General features: G+C 41.0%; 1 protein-coding gene across 1 annotated transcript in view; it reads left to right on the forward strand.

The window, feature by feature from the left end:
• Positions 1-487: 487 nt before the first annotated feature.
• kcnd2 (potassium voltage-gated channel, Shal-related subfamily, member 2) overlaps positions 488-16,678 on the forward strand; it is a gene marked incomplete at both ends in the record, with an annotated part of 40,259 nt that continues 24,068 nt past the window's right edge. Inside the window, one exon of the mRNA XM_083974295.1 lies at positions 488-1,599. Within this exon, the coding sequence (XP_083830421.1) occupies positions 488-1,599 (1,112 nt within the window). The remainder of the gene's footprint in view (positions 1,600-16,678) is intronic.

Genomic DNA, 16,678 nt, shown 5'->3' on the forward strand with positions numbered 1-16,678 from the left:
TTTCCTCTATTGTCTTGCTGCAGCGACACATTTATGGGAGGCAGAATCGCAAGTATTCTCTTCCCAGGATAGGTATTTTATTAAACTCCCCCTGGATGCAGTTTAAAGAGCAGCCTTTCTTAAGGTGGGTTTTTCCTTTACTTAGATTTTCATTGAACAAAAAACAGTCTTGCTTTATCGATGGGTTACGTTTAAAAAAAAAATCCATTTCATATTCTGCCGCAAAGTAGGCTTTCATAACTGAACAGTTCCAGTGTGGATAAGGCTTGAGAGTGATACACACCAGCGCTATGCGCAGTATCAGTATTAAGTGAATGGATCTGTAGCCTATGTCTGTCTGTATCTATCCTATCACATTCAAGCCAGATGCATAAGCAGCCTAACTATCGCTGTCTCCGTCTGCTGTTCTTCCTGCAGATGCAATTCATCTCTGTGCCGTAGCACTGTGATAACCGGAGCAGGGTCGTTTTAAACACTACAGGTCAGCATGGCAGCAGGTGTAGCGGCATGGCTCCCCTTCGCCCGAGCGGCGGCCATAGGATGGATGCCTGTGGCGAGCACCCCGATGCCCATTCCCCCCCAAGACAAGAGGAAAGCCCAAGACGGACTCATCATCCTCAACGTGAGTGGAACCAAGTTTCAGACATGGCGAAACACTTTGGAGCGGTACCCGGACACTTTGCTGGGGAGCACGGAGAGAGACTTTTTTTTCCACGAGGAGACAAACGAGTACTTTTTCGATCGTGACCCTGACATCTTCAGACATATCCTCAATTTTTACCGCACGGGGAAACTACACTATCCACGCCAAGAATGCATATCTGCCTACGACGAGGAGCTGGCTTTCTTTGGTATCATCCCTGAGATTATTGGGGACTGCTGTTATGAGGAGTACAAAGACCGGAGGCGCGAAAACGCAGAGAGGCTTCAAGATGACGAGGAGATGGACATGAACAATGACGTCACGCCGGTGAACCTGACGCACCGGGAGTACCTGTGGCGGGCTTTTGAAAACCCTCACACCAGCACTTTAGCACTGGTCTTCTACTATGTCACAGGCTTCTTCATCGCCATATCAGTGATGGCCAACGTAGTGGAGACGGTCCCGTGCGGTACTTTGCCAAACAGGTCCAAAGAGCTGTCCTGTGGAGACCGTTACGCACTTGCCTTCTTTTGTTTGGACACCGCGTGCGTCATGATCTTCACTTTCGAGTATCTCCTCCGTTTAATCGCAGCTCCGAGCCGCTACAAGTTCATGAAAAGCGTGATGAGCGTCATCGATGTGGTCGCCATCATGCCTTACTACATCGGCCTGGTCATGACCGACAATGACCAGGTGAGCGGCGCTTTCGTCACGCTACGAGTCTTCCGGGTCTTTCGGATTTTCAAGTTCTCCCGACATTCGGCGGGGCTGCGCATCCTGGGCTACACCTTGAAGAGCTGCGCCTCTGAGCTGGGCTTCCTACTGTTCTCCCTCACCATGGCGATCATTATCTTTGCAACGGTCATGTTTTATGCAGAAAAAGGCTCCACAGCCAGCAAGTTCACCAGCATCCCCGCAGCGTTTTGGTACACCATTGTCACCATGACAACACTGGGGTAGGTGACTGTTAGTTCTTAAAATCCAATATGCTCTTCAGTTGCCTTGTTATCACACATTTGTGGCAAATCACGATACAAAAGACGGTTTCTAAATTGCAACAGCAACACATAGTGATAAATGATGTTTCATTTTTGTAATAACTGGGTAGTTAAATAATATCACTAGGCGACACAGAGCTTAATTAGCTACAAAATCTCGTCTATTGTTTCAAGTGATTGTGGAGTGGCCACAGGTGTGCATCCATTGGGAGATTAACTGCCTCGAGCGCTGCTCAGCCAATCATAGGGCAGGAACAGTGTGCTTTATAGGGGTTTCTGTGCGCCATTAACTGCCTATCAATGAGCCTGCACTTCACCAACAGCCCTTATCAGAAGGTTAGGCCTCGTGCCTGCTTGTTTCCATGGGTCCTCAGTTGGATGGGCTCTTTTTTTTGTAAAGGTTAGGATAATGAGTATAACATCCTGGCCAATCAGCAGACGTAGGAGAGGTCTCAAAAAAAGAGAGATCCTCGTTAAATGAGAGCCCTCATAGGACCAAAGAAAGAAAGAAAGGCGAGACCCTGCATAACGGATTTACAAGGCAAACCGAGGCACAAGTGCAGTGATTGAATTAAAGGTGAATTAGTTTACGAAATGTTAAGATTACACGCGCGCACGCACACGCACTCATGCTCACTCACTCACTCACTCACACACACACACACACACACACACACACACACACACACACACACACACACACACACACACACACACACACGTACAGAGGTTGCTCTTCCTACACCTCCTCCCCTCTGCCTCTCATTCATCCTTTCAGCTCCTCTGTCTTTCTTTCACCGAGGTACAGTAAATATTTTGAATGCTAATTTCATGCTCGTGAGCAACATCAGCCGCAACATGTGCTGATGTAGCATAAAATAATTAAACGCGCTTAAGACGATTACATCAAATTAATTTGTATTGATGGGCGCACTCAACCGCTCAGCTGCTGGGCGTAGGGTATTATTATTATTATTATTATTACCATTTTTCACCCCGACTCGGCATTCTGGGGCGGTGCGCTTTCCAAGGTGCTGAAAAGTGTGAATGAGCAGGACAGTGCTTTTTTTCTTTTCTTTTCTTTTTTTTTTTTCTCCACAAAGTGAATATCATTAATGCGGCATTTAAAACACGATTGCACAGTTATGGTGAAAAATGATAATCAGTCAGTTCCCAATGTGTGTGTAAAAATATCCTGGTTGCTTCTTTACCTCTACTGCTGCATGTGTGATGTTATGCAGTCTCAGTCCTCATGCCCTCCTCTTCATAGACCACACACATAAATGAGGTCCTGTTGAAATAATGTTGTCATTTAAATATGTTAACATTGATCAAATATTAGGAAAGCAAATTGCCACTGGCTGTGTATTGTTATGTTTGTAGGTGTGCATGCAGCTTAAAGTATGCATCAGATGTGTCAGGCAGAATTCTAAAGTTTAAACGCACTCAGTTTTTTGTAATTTATGGGTTATCTTATTGAGGTGCAAACATGCTGACTTGTATGTTTGACATTTTAATATTGATCTTTGTTTTTTGCTGGCTTCATATCTGCATTGATGCAGCCACTCTGGTTATGCTTTAGATCTGCAGACACATATTATTCTAATATCTGTCACTAGGCCATCCTCTCTCTATCAGCTCTAATTCTGTACATTAGTGGATTTTCTGTCTTCTAAGCGGCATACAAAGCTTCCCCTTGCACTCACTCAATACGAGTCTAACTACCGCTCACCCCTGAAATGACCAATAAAAGCATAATTAGTGATATGCATGATCCGATGATTGAAGCTGCCACCTCAGATGTAATGCTGCATTTGTCATACATCAGATTTAAAGCACATGAACAATGAGTTGTGTAAGCGGGTGCATTATTTATCTTTAGGGAGCAATAAAGATGTTGCTGCATTCAGCTAGGAATCCTCCTTGTGTTGCTTAAGATAGATTTGAAAAAAAACGTTCTGTCGTGCAAGGACAAAAGCAAAATGTCCTTGGTAATAGGGACATTTTCTGTCACTCCATTGTGAACAATGACAGCCTGGATGATAGGTTTGCAACCTGACCTGAAGGCTTGCAATGGTGCAGAATGCTGCATAGTGGACCACCAGTGAAGAGGCTGAATACCTACTGCTGAAAGACAAAGCCGGCTCCTTCTAATGATTCATCTTTGTCTTTGTCAGGGTGTGCTCTTAAACAACATCTCATGCAACCCCTGTGAAAGCGAATTGAAATGTGGTTGTCATTGTCTACCAAAACAATGGGGTGAAGAGAATATCTGTTGTTCTACTCTCTTCCAATAACCTTCACATTCTTATCTGATCAGGGGAATTGAGGTATTGGTTGATGGTTTGTTTCAGAGCTCTGCATGCAGAAAAATGTATCGACGTCTAACAAACGCTTATTTATATGAATGGGGTAGTCTTTTCATTTGGCTGTAAACAAGCTCTTCAAAGACTGGAGGTGATGTTACTCACTGGAACCTCCATTTGAGGCCTTTGAAAGCATTTGATTTCATTCTGATAGTCAATGATGCTTTATGCCCGCATTGTGATGATGGTCATGATGCCTTTCCACTACATATACTTTCAATTTCCCTGACTCACACCCTGTGGAAGTAAAGACAGTGGTGTACGTTCTCTCCCCTGCTGATAGCCCATTGATTGTGCTTAAGCAGACGTGCAGACGTTGGGAGAGCAAGGACTCCTGGTCAGAAGAACTTGGCAGGCGGCCTGAATGAAAGGGAAGGGAGCCTGGAGACCAGTGGAGAATCAATAGCACTGTGAAGCTGTGTGTCACGCCTCTGTGTGTCTACTTCTCTGTGGAACCAAACACAGGACAAGACCCACTTATCCCTTCTTATTTATTGAGCCCAATCTCCGTGGCTGCTGTCGTACACCCCACAAAGTGGAATCTGCCTCTATGAGAATGCTTCTGCTCAAATCTTCAACAACTGGGAGACGGGGTGTGGAACATAAGATTCTTTTCTGTGGTGTTGTGTTTACCTGTATCTTCAAAAAGCTGCACTAAGGTCTTAGGATATAATTTAGTTTCCTGATTGAATATTGTCCATTTAAGGACACAGTAGCAGCCTGGCAGAGCAGATAGCACATTACTGGACTGGAATCAGATGGTGCAGGGTTTGCTTGCCCTTATTTTTTTCTAGATGATCCACACAGTCAGGGTGAATTAGCTGCAGAAGGATTTTTTGGTGATTCTGATCTTTTAAGTGATTTAAGGTGTAATGGAGTGCACTGCTGAGAGCAGCTGTGAAAACAGTGGAAGCCAAGCGCAAACCCACAAAGCAAGAGGAAAAAGGAAGGTAGGGCTTATAGGCTGGCATAGAGGCATCTATGTTCCTCTGGACACAGACATTACCTTTGATGGACATAACAGATCTCAGCTTCAGACACAAACATGCTCTTTTTAAAGGTATAATATGTAGGAATTGCCCCCATCTAGCGGTGCGGTTGCATATCTGAACGTATTCTTGATGTTGCATTCACGTGAAATGGGGCAGACAACAGACGCTGCATGTAACAGGATAAACAAGTGTCTATGTAAACAAGTGGTCCACCAGCACGAGGCAAAACAATACAGGTGTGACAATATGTTGTCATGGTGATGTCGTATTGTTTACCTGACCCACGTTTTACCGTCTTTCTCTCGTCGAGTAAAATTGCATGGCTGTTTGCCGACAGCCGTCTGCCTGACTGCACCTGAATGCACCTGAATGCAACATGGCCGCCTCGGTTCGGTGCGATCATTGATCATTTCAATTGCTGATTTCTAGTGACATTTACTATGGATATCTGACAGTGCAACAAACATGGCCGTACTGTTAGTTACTCTATAGATGAAAGATTTATCACCAAGTGGTTCGTCTGTGTTACAGCTCCACCCACCAAATACAACCGGTAAGGCTTGACAACTGAGCCCTATAAACCTCTCAGGATAGGATTTATAACACAGATGTGGCAAGGTTAACAGACACCAGGGTCACTATAGGGCCCATAAAATACCAGAAGTATAACCATTATCATGCTTGCCAGTGACACCTCGCCCCCATTGCAATCAAAATCTACAATGCAAAGCATTTAAATGTCATGCTATTCAGTGTGTGGTGCAGAGCAAATCTTCTTGAATTCCAGACCCTTCACAGCATGTCAAGTGTAATTGAAACGTACAGAACAATCCGGAGACCCCGTTACTATAATGTACCCAAGACATAACAAATGCATTCTTACTGAGCATTCATGTTGTTGGTGAAGTTACCATGCAGAGATAGTCACTCTTTTTTCTTTTAATTGAGCACAACAGTCAACGAGAACATTTGATGTGTTTGATTATGTATTGCAATAGGTGTAATTTTGTGTTCCGTGGAATACATTACACCACTTGGCAATGTGTATGTTACACACATTATGAAAATCAGCAATCCATTATGAGCGACGTGATGTATTACTGTGTAAAGCAGAAGTGGCTGAGATGTGGAGGCTGCCATTAGCCTGTGGGCTCACAGTGTGCCTCCAGGTGCTTTATTGGGGAGGAGAGGTGATGCTAATATGCGGCTGGTATAATGGTCCTGAAGTGACAGGTGACTTAATGAGGGGAACCTGGCACTGCAATGTGTTGCGTGCAAGCTCCTCTCTGTCCATGCAAATGACTATGAAATGGAGGTGGAAGAGAGAATGAGGAATAGGCAGCCTTCTTCAGGGAAGATAAGGGAAGACTTTTTTACTGAATCTGTGAAAAAAAAGACTTAAACTTATTTTCTGTTAAATGTAGTACATAAACCTCTACATTTTCTTTATTCTCTTTGTTTTCATCACTTAAACAATTTACCACAGGCACAGAGTTGAATGATTGATTAACATAAGGAATTCATATATTACAGATCTATGACCTCATATTTATGTACTTTATTATGAACAAAGGCCTTTGGAGGCAAACTTTCATTTGTCCCACATTCCAGTGGTATTATATGTTTGGTTAATCTGAACTGAAATAGAGATTATGTCCAGCTGCCAGGTTGAGGTGAGGATACTATGTGTGTAAACTGATTTTAAAAGCACGCTTGCATTACTGCGGATGGCCAGATTGATAAATAATCTATACGACAAGGGCAAAATGGCTGTCCTTCCATTTGATTCGATTTCTTTGACAACCTGTCTTCGGGGCAGCACCAATAACATTCATTCCATGCAGGGGGTTTCATTAATTCACTTTGAATGTGCTGCATTAACCTAGGATTAAAGAGTCTGCATCACTGTCTATTTTTAAAAAGAGATTAAAACAAAAACTGCTGCTGAGTTAGGTTAGATTTTAGGTAGAAATAGGAATTGTTTCTCAGTATTGTTGTTTTGATGTCTCTGGGCCCCCGTTTATAAGCTACAGATAGTTTCTGGGGTTACCCTTTTTACAAGATCATGTCTGCTGTATATTACGAATTGAAATTGTATTTTGGATTTTAAAATGATTTGTAAAATAAAACAAACCTTGAACCTTGAACCTAGGAAATAAACTCGCATGTTCTGCACTTGGGCCCGGGCAATGTAGTGTGAGCACAAAATGACAAAAGAGTTTTCCCATTGCTCAGCATTTTCAACGTCTTCTTTGTATTGTGAGCTACATCAACAACTAAAGCTTCGGTTGGTAACAATTATTCAGTCATATTTGCTGGAACTGTCACTATATTCTGATAGTAGTACATGAAATGGGTAATTTGGGACAAAGTCCAAATCCTCTGGCTCCACCGACAGCCTGTAATCCTACTGTTTTTGCCAAAATCCACCACTCCTGGTGCTGTTCCACCAGTCAGCATCGCTATCAGCTTTTGGCGGAGCAGCTGAAAAATCGCGGACTTTACTTTAACTTTCGTCGAATTACCAACTGTAGCTTTAATGCAATTTTCCAAGAACAAGATTAAACTTTCTCCAGATGAGTGCAGAATCACTGCATTAGGAAATTAGGATAAAGCAGAAAACACACCAATCTTGAAAGTTGATACAATGGCAAGAAAAAATATGCGAGACCTTCAAAATAAAAAAATATCTCCACATTAATAATAATTTACTCTCACGGTCATTTAAGCCCCAAATATTGAACTCATGTTCTTAAGATGATTGCACAACAAATTATAGGCTATATATTTTTAGAGTTTACAAGTAGCCTACTGGTGTAAAAAAAAAAGTGAACTCTAGGACTTATTAACTTCATCTAGGTGCAAATCAGACCCCGGCAACATTCCAGAGGAAGTTTGGACCATTGTTTCTCATTGAGCCGCTTTGGTTCACCTGTATTCTCAGGATTGTATTTGCTCTTCAGGTCATTCCACATCACCTTGGGGCGGCAGTGGCTCAGGAGGTATAGAGCGGGTCGTCCAATAATCACAGGGTTGGCGGTTTTAATCCTGTTCCATCCCTGTTGCTGTCGTAGTGTCCTTGGGCAAGACACCTTGCCTGGTGTGAATGTTTGGTGGTGGTCGGAGGGGCTGTTTGGCACACATCAGCCACGCTCCCGTCAGTCTGCCCCAGGGCAGCTGTGGCTACACACGTACTGTAGCTGACCACCACCAGGTGTGAATGTGGTGTGAATCAATAAAGGTTTCTGTGTTGCGCTTTGTTAAAAAAGCGCTATATAAATGTAAGCCATTATTATGATTACCTCCATTGGATTAAGGTCTGGGCTCTGGCAAAGGCATTTACTTTGTTGTTTACAATGTTGCTGGATCACTCAGCTCCCACTTCAGCTTCAGCAAGTGGACAGCCACCCTGACATTACCCTGTAAGGTCTCTCAATAAACATGGGAATTCATTTTCCTCTGCATCTGAGCCTAAACATTCAATAAAGCAAATCCAAATCATGATGGTGAACTTCACCTTTGATATAATGTTTTCATGGTCAATGGTTGGGGTCAAGTTGGCTAACTCCTGACACCAATTAGCTTTTGTTGATATCAGTGGCCAAATGGTTCACATACTTTTTAAGCCTACTGTGAATATTTGAATGGTATTTTCAGCATCTACAAGAGCAGCACAATGATTTGTGTATTATTTGTTGAAATGCATAATTTTGTTCATAATTGTAACCAGGTTGAAGACATGATTATTATTCAATTCATGAATTCTCTAATTCCAAAGGCTCCAGTCCACTGTATGTTGTAAAGATAGTGAATGTAAAATGTATGTCATGGGATCAGTGGATCAGATGTATCACAGTGTGCAAAATGATAAACCAAAACCAGCTATCTTCTCCTTTCATGCTGCAGGGCTTATTTACATAGTCAGCATTAACATACAGATGGAAATGGCTTGTCTGGTCATGGAGATTGGTATGCAGACCCACATAATGCCTCCTCATCACTTTGCTGAAATGTACAACAGTATTCTAAGTAGATTCTTTTTAGTTTAGTCTTATGGTTTATGTTGTTCAGTATCAGATCCATGCAATTATCATTCTGGGATCACATAAAATGTGTTCTCTAAAGAAATATACAAGATAATGATTTAGTCTAATATGGTTAACACTGGGCCTAGTATTACTATTACTCTTATGTCTTTTCTTTCTTTTGCTCGTCTTACTTTGAACGTCGTGCTTTTATTGTGAAACGTAATGACGGATAAACGGTGAGGGAAACCTAATCAACACGGTATCATCACAGCATGTGAACAAGTATTTTTAGTTGGTGGAAGTGCAAGATTTGTGTTTGTACTGTTGGCACAGCATTGGTGTTGAATAATTTGAGTTTTGTTTGTTAAACTGAGTGTGAGTTGATGATGGGGAACGGATAGGCTATTTACTCATTTTTATTCTTTGATTTAAATGGAAAAAATGAAATGAAAAATATATAGAATTGATTAGCTGCACTCACCTGAGATAGCCATTGCATATAACTGTTAGGCTATAGGTAAATGGAAGTTAAATGTTCCTCTTCTTTGGTTGCTCAGTGACCTGTTACGATTTATGAGGTGAATATTTTCATCACTATTCTGAATATAATTACATCACCTCCAAACATTTCTAATTTCTTACTATGTACAGTCTAACCACAGACTAGCCTATACAGTATGTAAATGCAAAACTGTTGTTTTGATAAAAACTGTTCATTTTAAGTCGAAAAATTATCTGGGGCGTTGTGTGTTTGCAGAATCTTCTGCGATAACCTTTGTTCAGAGATAGGCATGCTATTTCCCCTCTTTCTAGTCTTCATGCAAAACTAAACTATGCTGAGCTAAACTCAGATAATCTGTTTCTAGCTGTAATCTAGATTCAGTCTATGGTACAATCACGGCAGTGGTATCAATCTTCAAATCTCTCCTGAAGAATGACAGTACCGACCTTTTTAGCAGGTTCCCTGAAAAAAATGTATCTATATATTCAAGTTGTAAAACCCCCATACTGTACAGTAGTTATTATTACAAGAGGAAGGTGGAAGTTCAGTCATCATTACTACAGAACAAAGTCCATGCAGGGAAGATGTTTAGGTGGATCAACAAACATTCAGCTGAATGTTACACTACTCCACACACTGGCATGTAATGAGTGCCAGTTTTGGGAGCAGCAGTTGTTCTTTTATTTTTAGATGCCACTGTTGCAAAGGTAAACATCTAACTTGTATTCATTACAGTCCATTTCCCAAAGCAAAACCTTGTGAGGAAGGTGATGATACTCTCAGCTGTCACTGTGAGGCTTTGAGAGAGGTCTGCTGCTCTTTGTGCAGATTATTTCACACTGAAGCATAGGGCAACGTAGCAAGAACAATATCTTGATACAGTGCCAGACAGAGAACTCCCTCTGACATTTGTCTCTTTATCTAAAACGCCCCTTAGCCAGCAATCCAACATCTGCGATCAGCAGAGATTCCGAGATTATAGCTAACAGCAATCATCAGTATGCTGTAAAAATGAAACAGAAAAGACCTGATGTAACTTGTGCCTCCCTGACACCTCATCTGAAGAGTGATAGGATGTCACCTCTGATAAGATTTAAAAATAAAAGAATTATGCGATCTTTAAGCCTCTCAGCAAAACATTTACCTAGGTGAAATGAGAGAAATCCATTACCTTGACAGTTATCCTTGAGAGCACCTACACTTTTAATGCCATGGAATGTAGAATTTCACTGTAAAATACTGGCAGCAGGGGCGCCAGCATTTTATTGTTATTTTACAGCTCATAGACTGTTGTTTATTTTCACAGTATAGTAGCCCACCGTATTTTGAACTAGCTACAGGATATTGCCATAGAATAACAGCGGGTGATGTGGTAATTTAACAGCGCATTTACCGTAGGGTAGATTATCAACAGTACATGACCGTATTTTGGACTATAGTACAGGATGGTAGAATAACAGGCCTATCTGCCGTATTTTTTTTAACAGTATATTACCATATTTTGGATTACAAAACACGACAGTAAGATAATTCTGTGTATGTAAGTGTTTATTCAAAAGTATATTATATCTGCTACTTTGCATTGAATTCATATGAATCCCTAGTCTGGCTAACACCAGACCTCATCTCAGTGTAGATTGAGATTCGGTCTGGGAACCACCCGTTCATTTTTTCGTATTTGAGGCGTGGTTTACGAAAGCCCAGAGCTGTTTATTGGGCGCTACGAATGTCTATCAAATGTGCCTGTACGTAGCTTATAGTCGTATCAATCATACCCAATGACGTACGTAGAGCGACAGAAATCCGATGAGGAAAAAAATGCTAAACATTGCTCTTTTTTCTAAATAAACTTGCAGTACGTGCGTTAGAAAGTGTTTTAAGTATTTACTTAAAACACTTTCTAACGCTGCATCAAAAGGTAAAGCGTCTGCCGCCATGTTGGATCGACAAGCTATCAACAAAGTCGCTTCTGAGTGTCGTCATCGTCTTGTTGCCCCCTCGCCCGTTCTGTGATTGGCTCCCTTGTTGAGGGAAAAATTGGGTCCATGGTTTCCAGGCTGACTTATGCAGAGAGAATAAAATCGCACGCAAGGCAGCATGGGTATACCCAAGCTACTTAATCCCCACAAAAAAAAAAAATTGTAGTTAACATCATCAAGTCAATTCGGACTCATACTGTATGTTTATCATGACTGCCAGATCCACAAGTCCCACAATTAACACGCAACCCTTCAGGAACACACCCAGCAACAACATCCACCACAATTCGTCTGTCTGTGCCAGCTGGAAAAAGTAGCAGGGAGGAGATGGAGGAAAGAATCAAAGAGTGGACAGTGCAACAAGCGCTCACTCTGATGCTGTTTTCAAGCATCTAGAACTGTTTTGCATGGGAGCAATGTGAACTGGTATCCTTGATACAGATTACAGTGCCTGTAAAACAAACAGGGACAAGGAAAGAAATATAAGTATGAGGGGAGAGCAAAAGGCCAGAGAGCAATTAAGGGACAAAGAGAATGTTTAAAGACAGGACAAAAACCATAAGAGAACAGCAAGAGGCAGAAAGAAGAGAGGGAGCCCAGCTGACAAACTTGATTTTCATTGAATCTTCAACTATGAATTAATCCAGTCAATCGATTTATTTACAGAAATCTTTTAAGGCTGGAATTTCCATGTGCTGTTAATAGGCTGCCCTAGCCTATATAGCCTATGTAAGAATTTTAAAAAACCAAACAGAATGAACCCACTCGCCTATCTCTCCATTGCCTTGAACAGGCTGTGCACTGCAATTCTGGGTCCGAATTTCCCGCATGTGTGTACGTGTGGTGCGGCAGGTGGAGGGTCTGACTAGCAGAGATGAGAGACGGTGAAACGCTGTTTGTTTGTTTGTTTTCTGTGAGAGACTAGAGATAATTAATGGGAAACGCTGGTGCCATTTCCAATCTCTCTTGCATCAGCTGCACTGCTGTGCAGTTCATCATGCGCGCTCCCGCACCAGCTTGGCTGATGGCTGCAGTTACCCTAACGGCCACAACGACCGTTGTATCGCTAATGAGTCTTATTCCTTGATCCTGCCTCAAGTTCCTTTAACAGTATTTTACTTTGAAAAGAAAATGCAGTCAGATACTCTTATAATACTGTAAATTTACAGCAATCCATTTGTTTTCTGCTGTTAAATGACAGTTGTCTATTCTTGTTGTTAACAGACCAATTTAACTGTTAATTTACATGCTATGTATCAATATTTAACAATATTTTTTAATTATTATAAAATACAGTAAGATACTGTGTAAATTAAATTTACAGAAATTTGTGTATAGATTTATTTCACTGTGTGTAACTTTGCCACATACAGACATGTAGCCTGTGTTGAAACCAAGACCTTCCAGAGACAAACAGAAGGCATTGCTTGTCATCAATTGCACAGAGAGTAGTAAAACTTTGATGTTGAGGCTTTTAATTGAGATGTGGTTTGCAGCCCATACATTATATCTGAACACGAGCAGCTTCATAGTAAAGTCATGAATATTGATTCAGCCTGTTTGTCAGCTTAAAGCTCTATTTTGCTGCTCATGAACCATCTCATTTCTGTCAGAGCTGAGGAATTTTGTGCCATTTAACAGCACCAGGATACCACAATAAAAGCTCCTCATGATCAATACTGATCCCACTTGAATGAAATCCACAGTGCTTGCTGTAAAGGCAGAATACAGATTTCTGTAAGGCACAAAAGTGTGGCTTTCAATAGAGCTGCCCATACTAGCCAGTGTTAATCCGGTTTGATTGTTCAGGTTCCATAGATCATTAGCTTCTGTATGCTGCATGAATGATAAGAGGAGGAAGTTCTCTTACCTAAACTGAAAAGGGACATTTCAGTTTAGGTAAGAGAGCTTCCTCCTCTCTGAAATGGGACATTTCAGTTTAGGTAAGAGAGCTTCCTCCTCTCTGCCCGGCAGGGAGGTCCTGCTGAGATGAGGGATGTCAGCCTGTCACCGTGACACATGGCAGCTGTTTCCTGCCTGCCCTAGCTTCTATAAATAGCCAAATATATCACCTAATGTAGGCCATTTGGTCAAACAGAAACTAAACAGGGCATGTGCTCTGGAGCTGTATTTTTCTCTTTCACCTCACTTATTTCTTACAGGTGTACCAATGTGTGCACCATGGTTGTAATATTTCTTTTTGCCCCAGTGTGTAACTTATTTGGCTTTTTATTAGCAAAAATCAAATATTGCTTTCATACTGTAAGTACGTATTTCACTGAAGTTGAATCACACCTGCATACAAATGAAAGCTTTCTGGTACCTTAGAATGAGTTGTTACAGGTCGTTACAAATACATAAGTGGGCGACGCACCGAACCGAGGCGGCCATGTTGCATCGCCATTTTTTACGTTCAGTGGCAGCGTGACCGTAGGTAACCACGGAAACTCAGCGGAGCTGTGGGCTCGGCCTGTTAAAACTGTCACCACTGTGTAGTGTGAGGAAGGACGGAGGCACTGGTGTTGCATTCAGGTGCAGTCAGGCAGATGGCCGCCGGAAAACCAACCGGATGTCATTTTACTCCACGAGAGAAAGACGGTAAAACGTGGGTCAGGTAAACAATACCACATCACCATGACAACATATTGTCAGGCCTGTATTGTTTTGCCTCGTGCTGGCGGACCACTTGTTTACATAGAGGCTTGTTTATCCTGTTACATGCAGCGTCTGTTGTCTGTCTGACGTCTGCCCCATTTCACATGAATGCAACATCAAGAATACGTTCAGATATGCAACCGCACCGCTAGATGGGGGCAATTCCTACACATTATACCTTTACGTACTTACTACTACTTTACTACGAGGACTTTCTGAAAGCTGAAGTGTTTTCACACTACATTTCCCATGAGCCTCCACATACACGGTGAAATTCTTAGACCAGCGTAAGGCGGACAAAAGCGAAAGCATTTGCCAAGAATGTTTTCATTAACCAAAAACGAAAGTCGGCAGTTCGAAGACGATCAGATACCGCTATAGTTCCGACCATAAACGATGCCAACTAGCGATCCGGCAGGGTTATTCCGGTTATTCCGTCCGGGAAACCTGAAATGCTAGGCAAGTCGACGACTAGATAATAATATCAAAATAACTATAAAGACAAAATGATATATTTATCGAAAATGGACACATTAACAAGTGTAGGTCATATTTCATCTACATTAATATAAGACTCTTTTATAAGCAAAAGCAAACTTCTCGGGGTCTCTTTAACTGTGTTCATGCAGTCTGGGGTAATAACCAATGTTGATGGACACAATAACCCATTTAGATGTAAATCATTTCCTATAAAATATCCTTCCAGTAACCAGAGTGTGTGAACATTGTTATTAGTTTTCAGTTTTTTGGGTGCATCAGAGAATTAAAAAAAATCACATCACTGTAGTTAAATCAACATTTCACTACTCATACAGGACAATGTGTGGTCCCATAGAGGTAAACTATAGTATTTTTCTGGGTTTTTCAGCTACATCAGTAGCTGTATATGGCCCAGCCTGCCCATCAAGCTGCCTGTTGTTAACTGACCAAATGCTGCTTTGTCAGTCAATTTAGGTCCAGACTGAAATATCTCAATCACTGAGTAGATCTTTATGTACCTCATCTAGAACCACCACGAGGCTGATATTTGTGTGAAACATTTACAACTGTTGGATTTCCGTGACATTCAGTACAGATATTCATGCTCTCATTGGAATGAATTGCAATAACTCAGATGATCCTTTGATTTTTCATTTCAAAGCATTATCCTCACATTCGGATTAGGTATTTGCTGAGTTCTTAAAAAAAAATACCTGCAAACAACATTCCATTGTGAATTTTGTGCAACTGCAAACCAACAACAATTCTAACATGCTACACTAAGATGTATTATCTACTGTAGGCCTACTAGCATCTAACCTCAACCCTAAACCTGTTTATGCAGATTTTCAGGAATTTAGCAAAAGGATATTTTACACCTTTCAGTGTTCTAGTTGTTATTTATAGTCATCCTGCTGATCTTAATTCAGTCTCTCCGTGCAGGATACCTGGCTAATGTAGTACCTGTGACACCTAGCATGTTGCTGCTGGAGCATGGCAGCAGCTCAGACCTGTTTGTTGTATCTGTGTTTACAGGCTTTGTGTTAGAGCATGGTGTGTCATAACATGAGCACGGCTCCAGTCATTAGATTGATGAATCTCCAAAATGATTATATAAAACGTAACACAAATGATTATGACATGAAAATCATTTTAATCTCTCTCTTTATTTTGTATAGCGACATTTTACACTGATTGTATTGTATTTGAAATAATAATTCTCCTTTATTTTTGTTCTTTTGAACAGAAATTAAACATAAAAATAAATAAGAATCCACCTGCCTTCAAAATAAAATAACAAATTAAAATCAAACTTCCTTTGTTCTATAAAACCTCCTGTAAAACAATTATAATTCAGCTCCTCCAACTCTTCACAGAGTTGGGCCCTAGGTCATTGCCTCCCAGGAGGAGCTAGTTGTGGTGTGCATACAGTACCATTTTATTAATGGGCATATGAAATGACTGGGAATTATTGATTATTTTAGGAATAAATTAATGATTGTTTCCATGTACCCCCTGCAATGTGCTCATGTACCCAATTACTGTCTTACAGCACTGTCTCTGGAAGAGAACCTAATAGACTTTTACTCAAGTATTATACAGTATACTGAAGGTCCATTTCAAGTTACTTGTACTTTGTTTTTTGGTGTTATGTTGCTTGATACATTTGCAGCACTGCATTTCAGAGGGTAAAACATTGATCTTTAAATGAAGCACTGTTATAGTCTAAATCTGTACAGTAACATATGGTAAAAAAAAAAGTGCCAACTACCAGTGCAGCTTAAACAACAATCATTTGAATCCCATGATGCGATACTTGATGTTATGACAATATGAATATAAATATGATAACATCAATCTATGAAGGGACTGAGTTACCAATTCCCTTAATTTTGATTCATTGGTGCTCTTTGCAGATTATACTTGTGTGCACACTGAACTAAAATCTTATAGTGTTTTTCAATCCCTACAACTGAAACTATGTTTTCAAAACTCTTCTGCATTACCAACACGCACCTCGGTTAAACAGTTCATC

Source organism: Trachurus trachurus, assembly GCF_905171665.1.
Source record: "Trachurus trachurus genome assembly, chromosome: 6".
NCBI classification, from domain to species: Eukaryota; Metazoa; Chordata; class Actinopteri; order Carangiformes; family Carangidae; genus Trachurus; species Trachurus trachurus.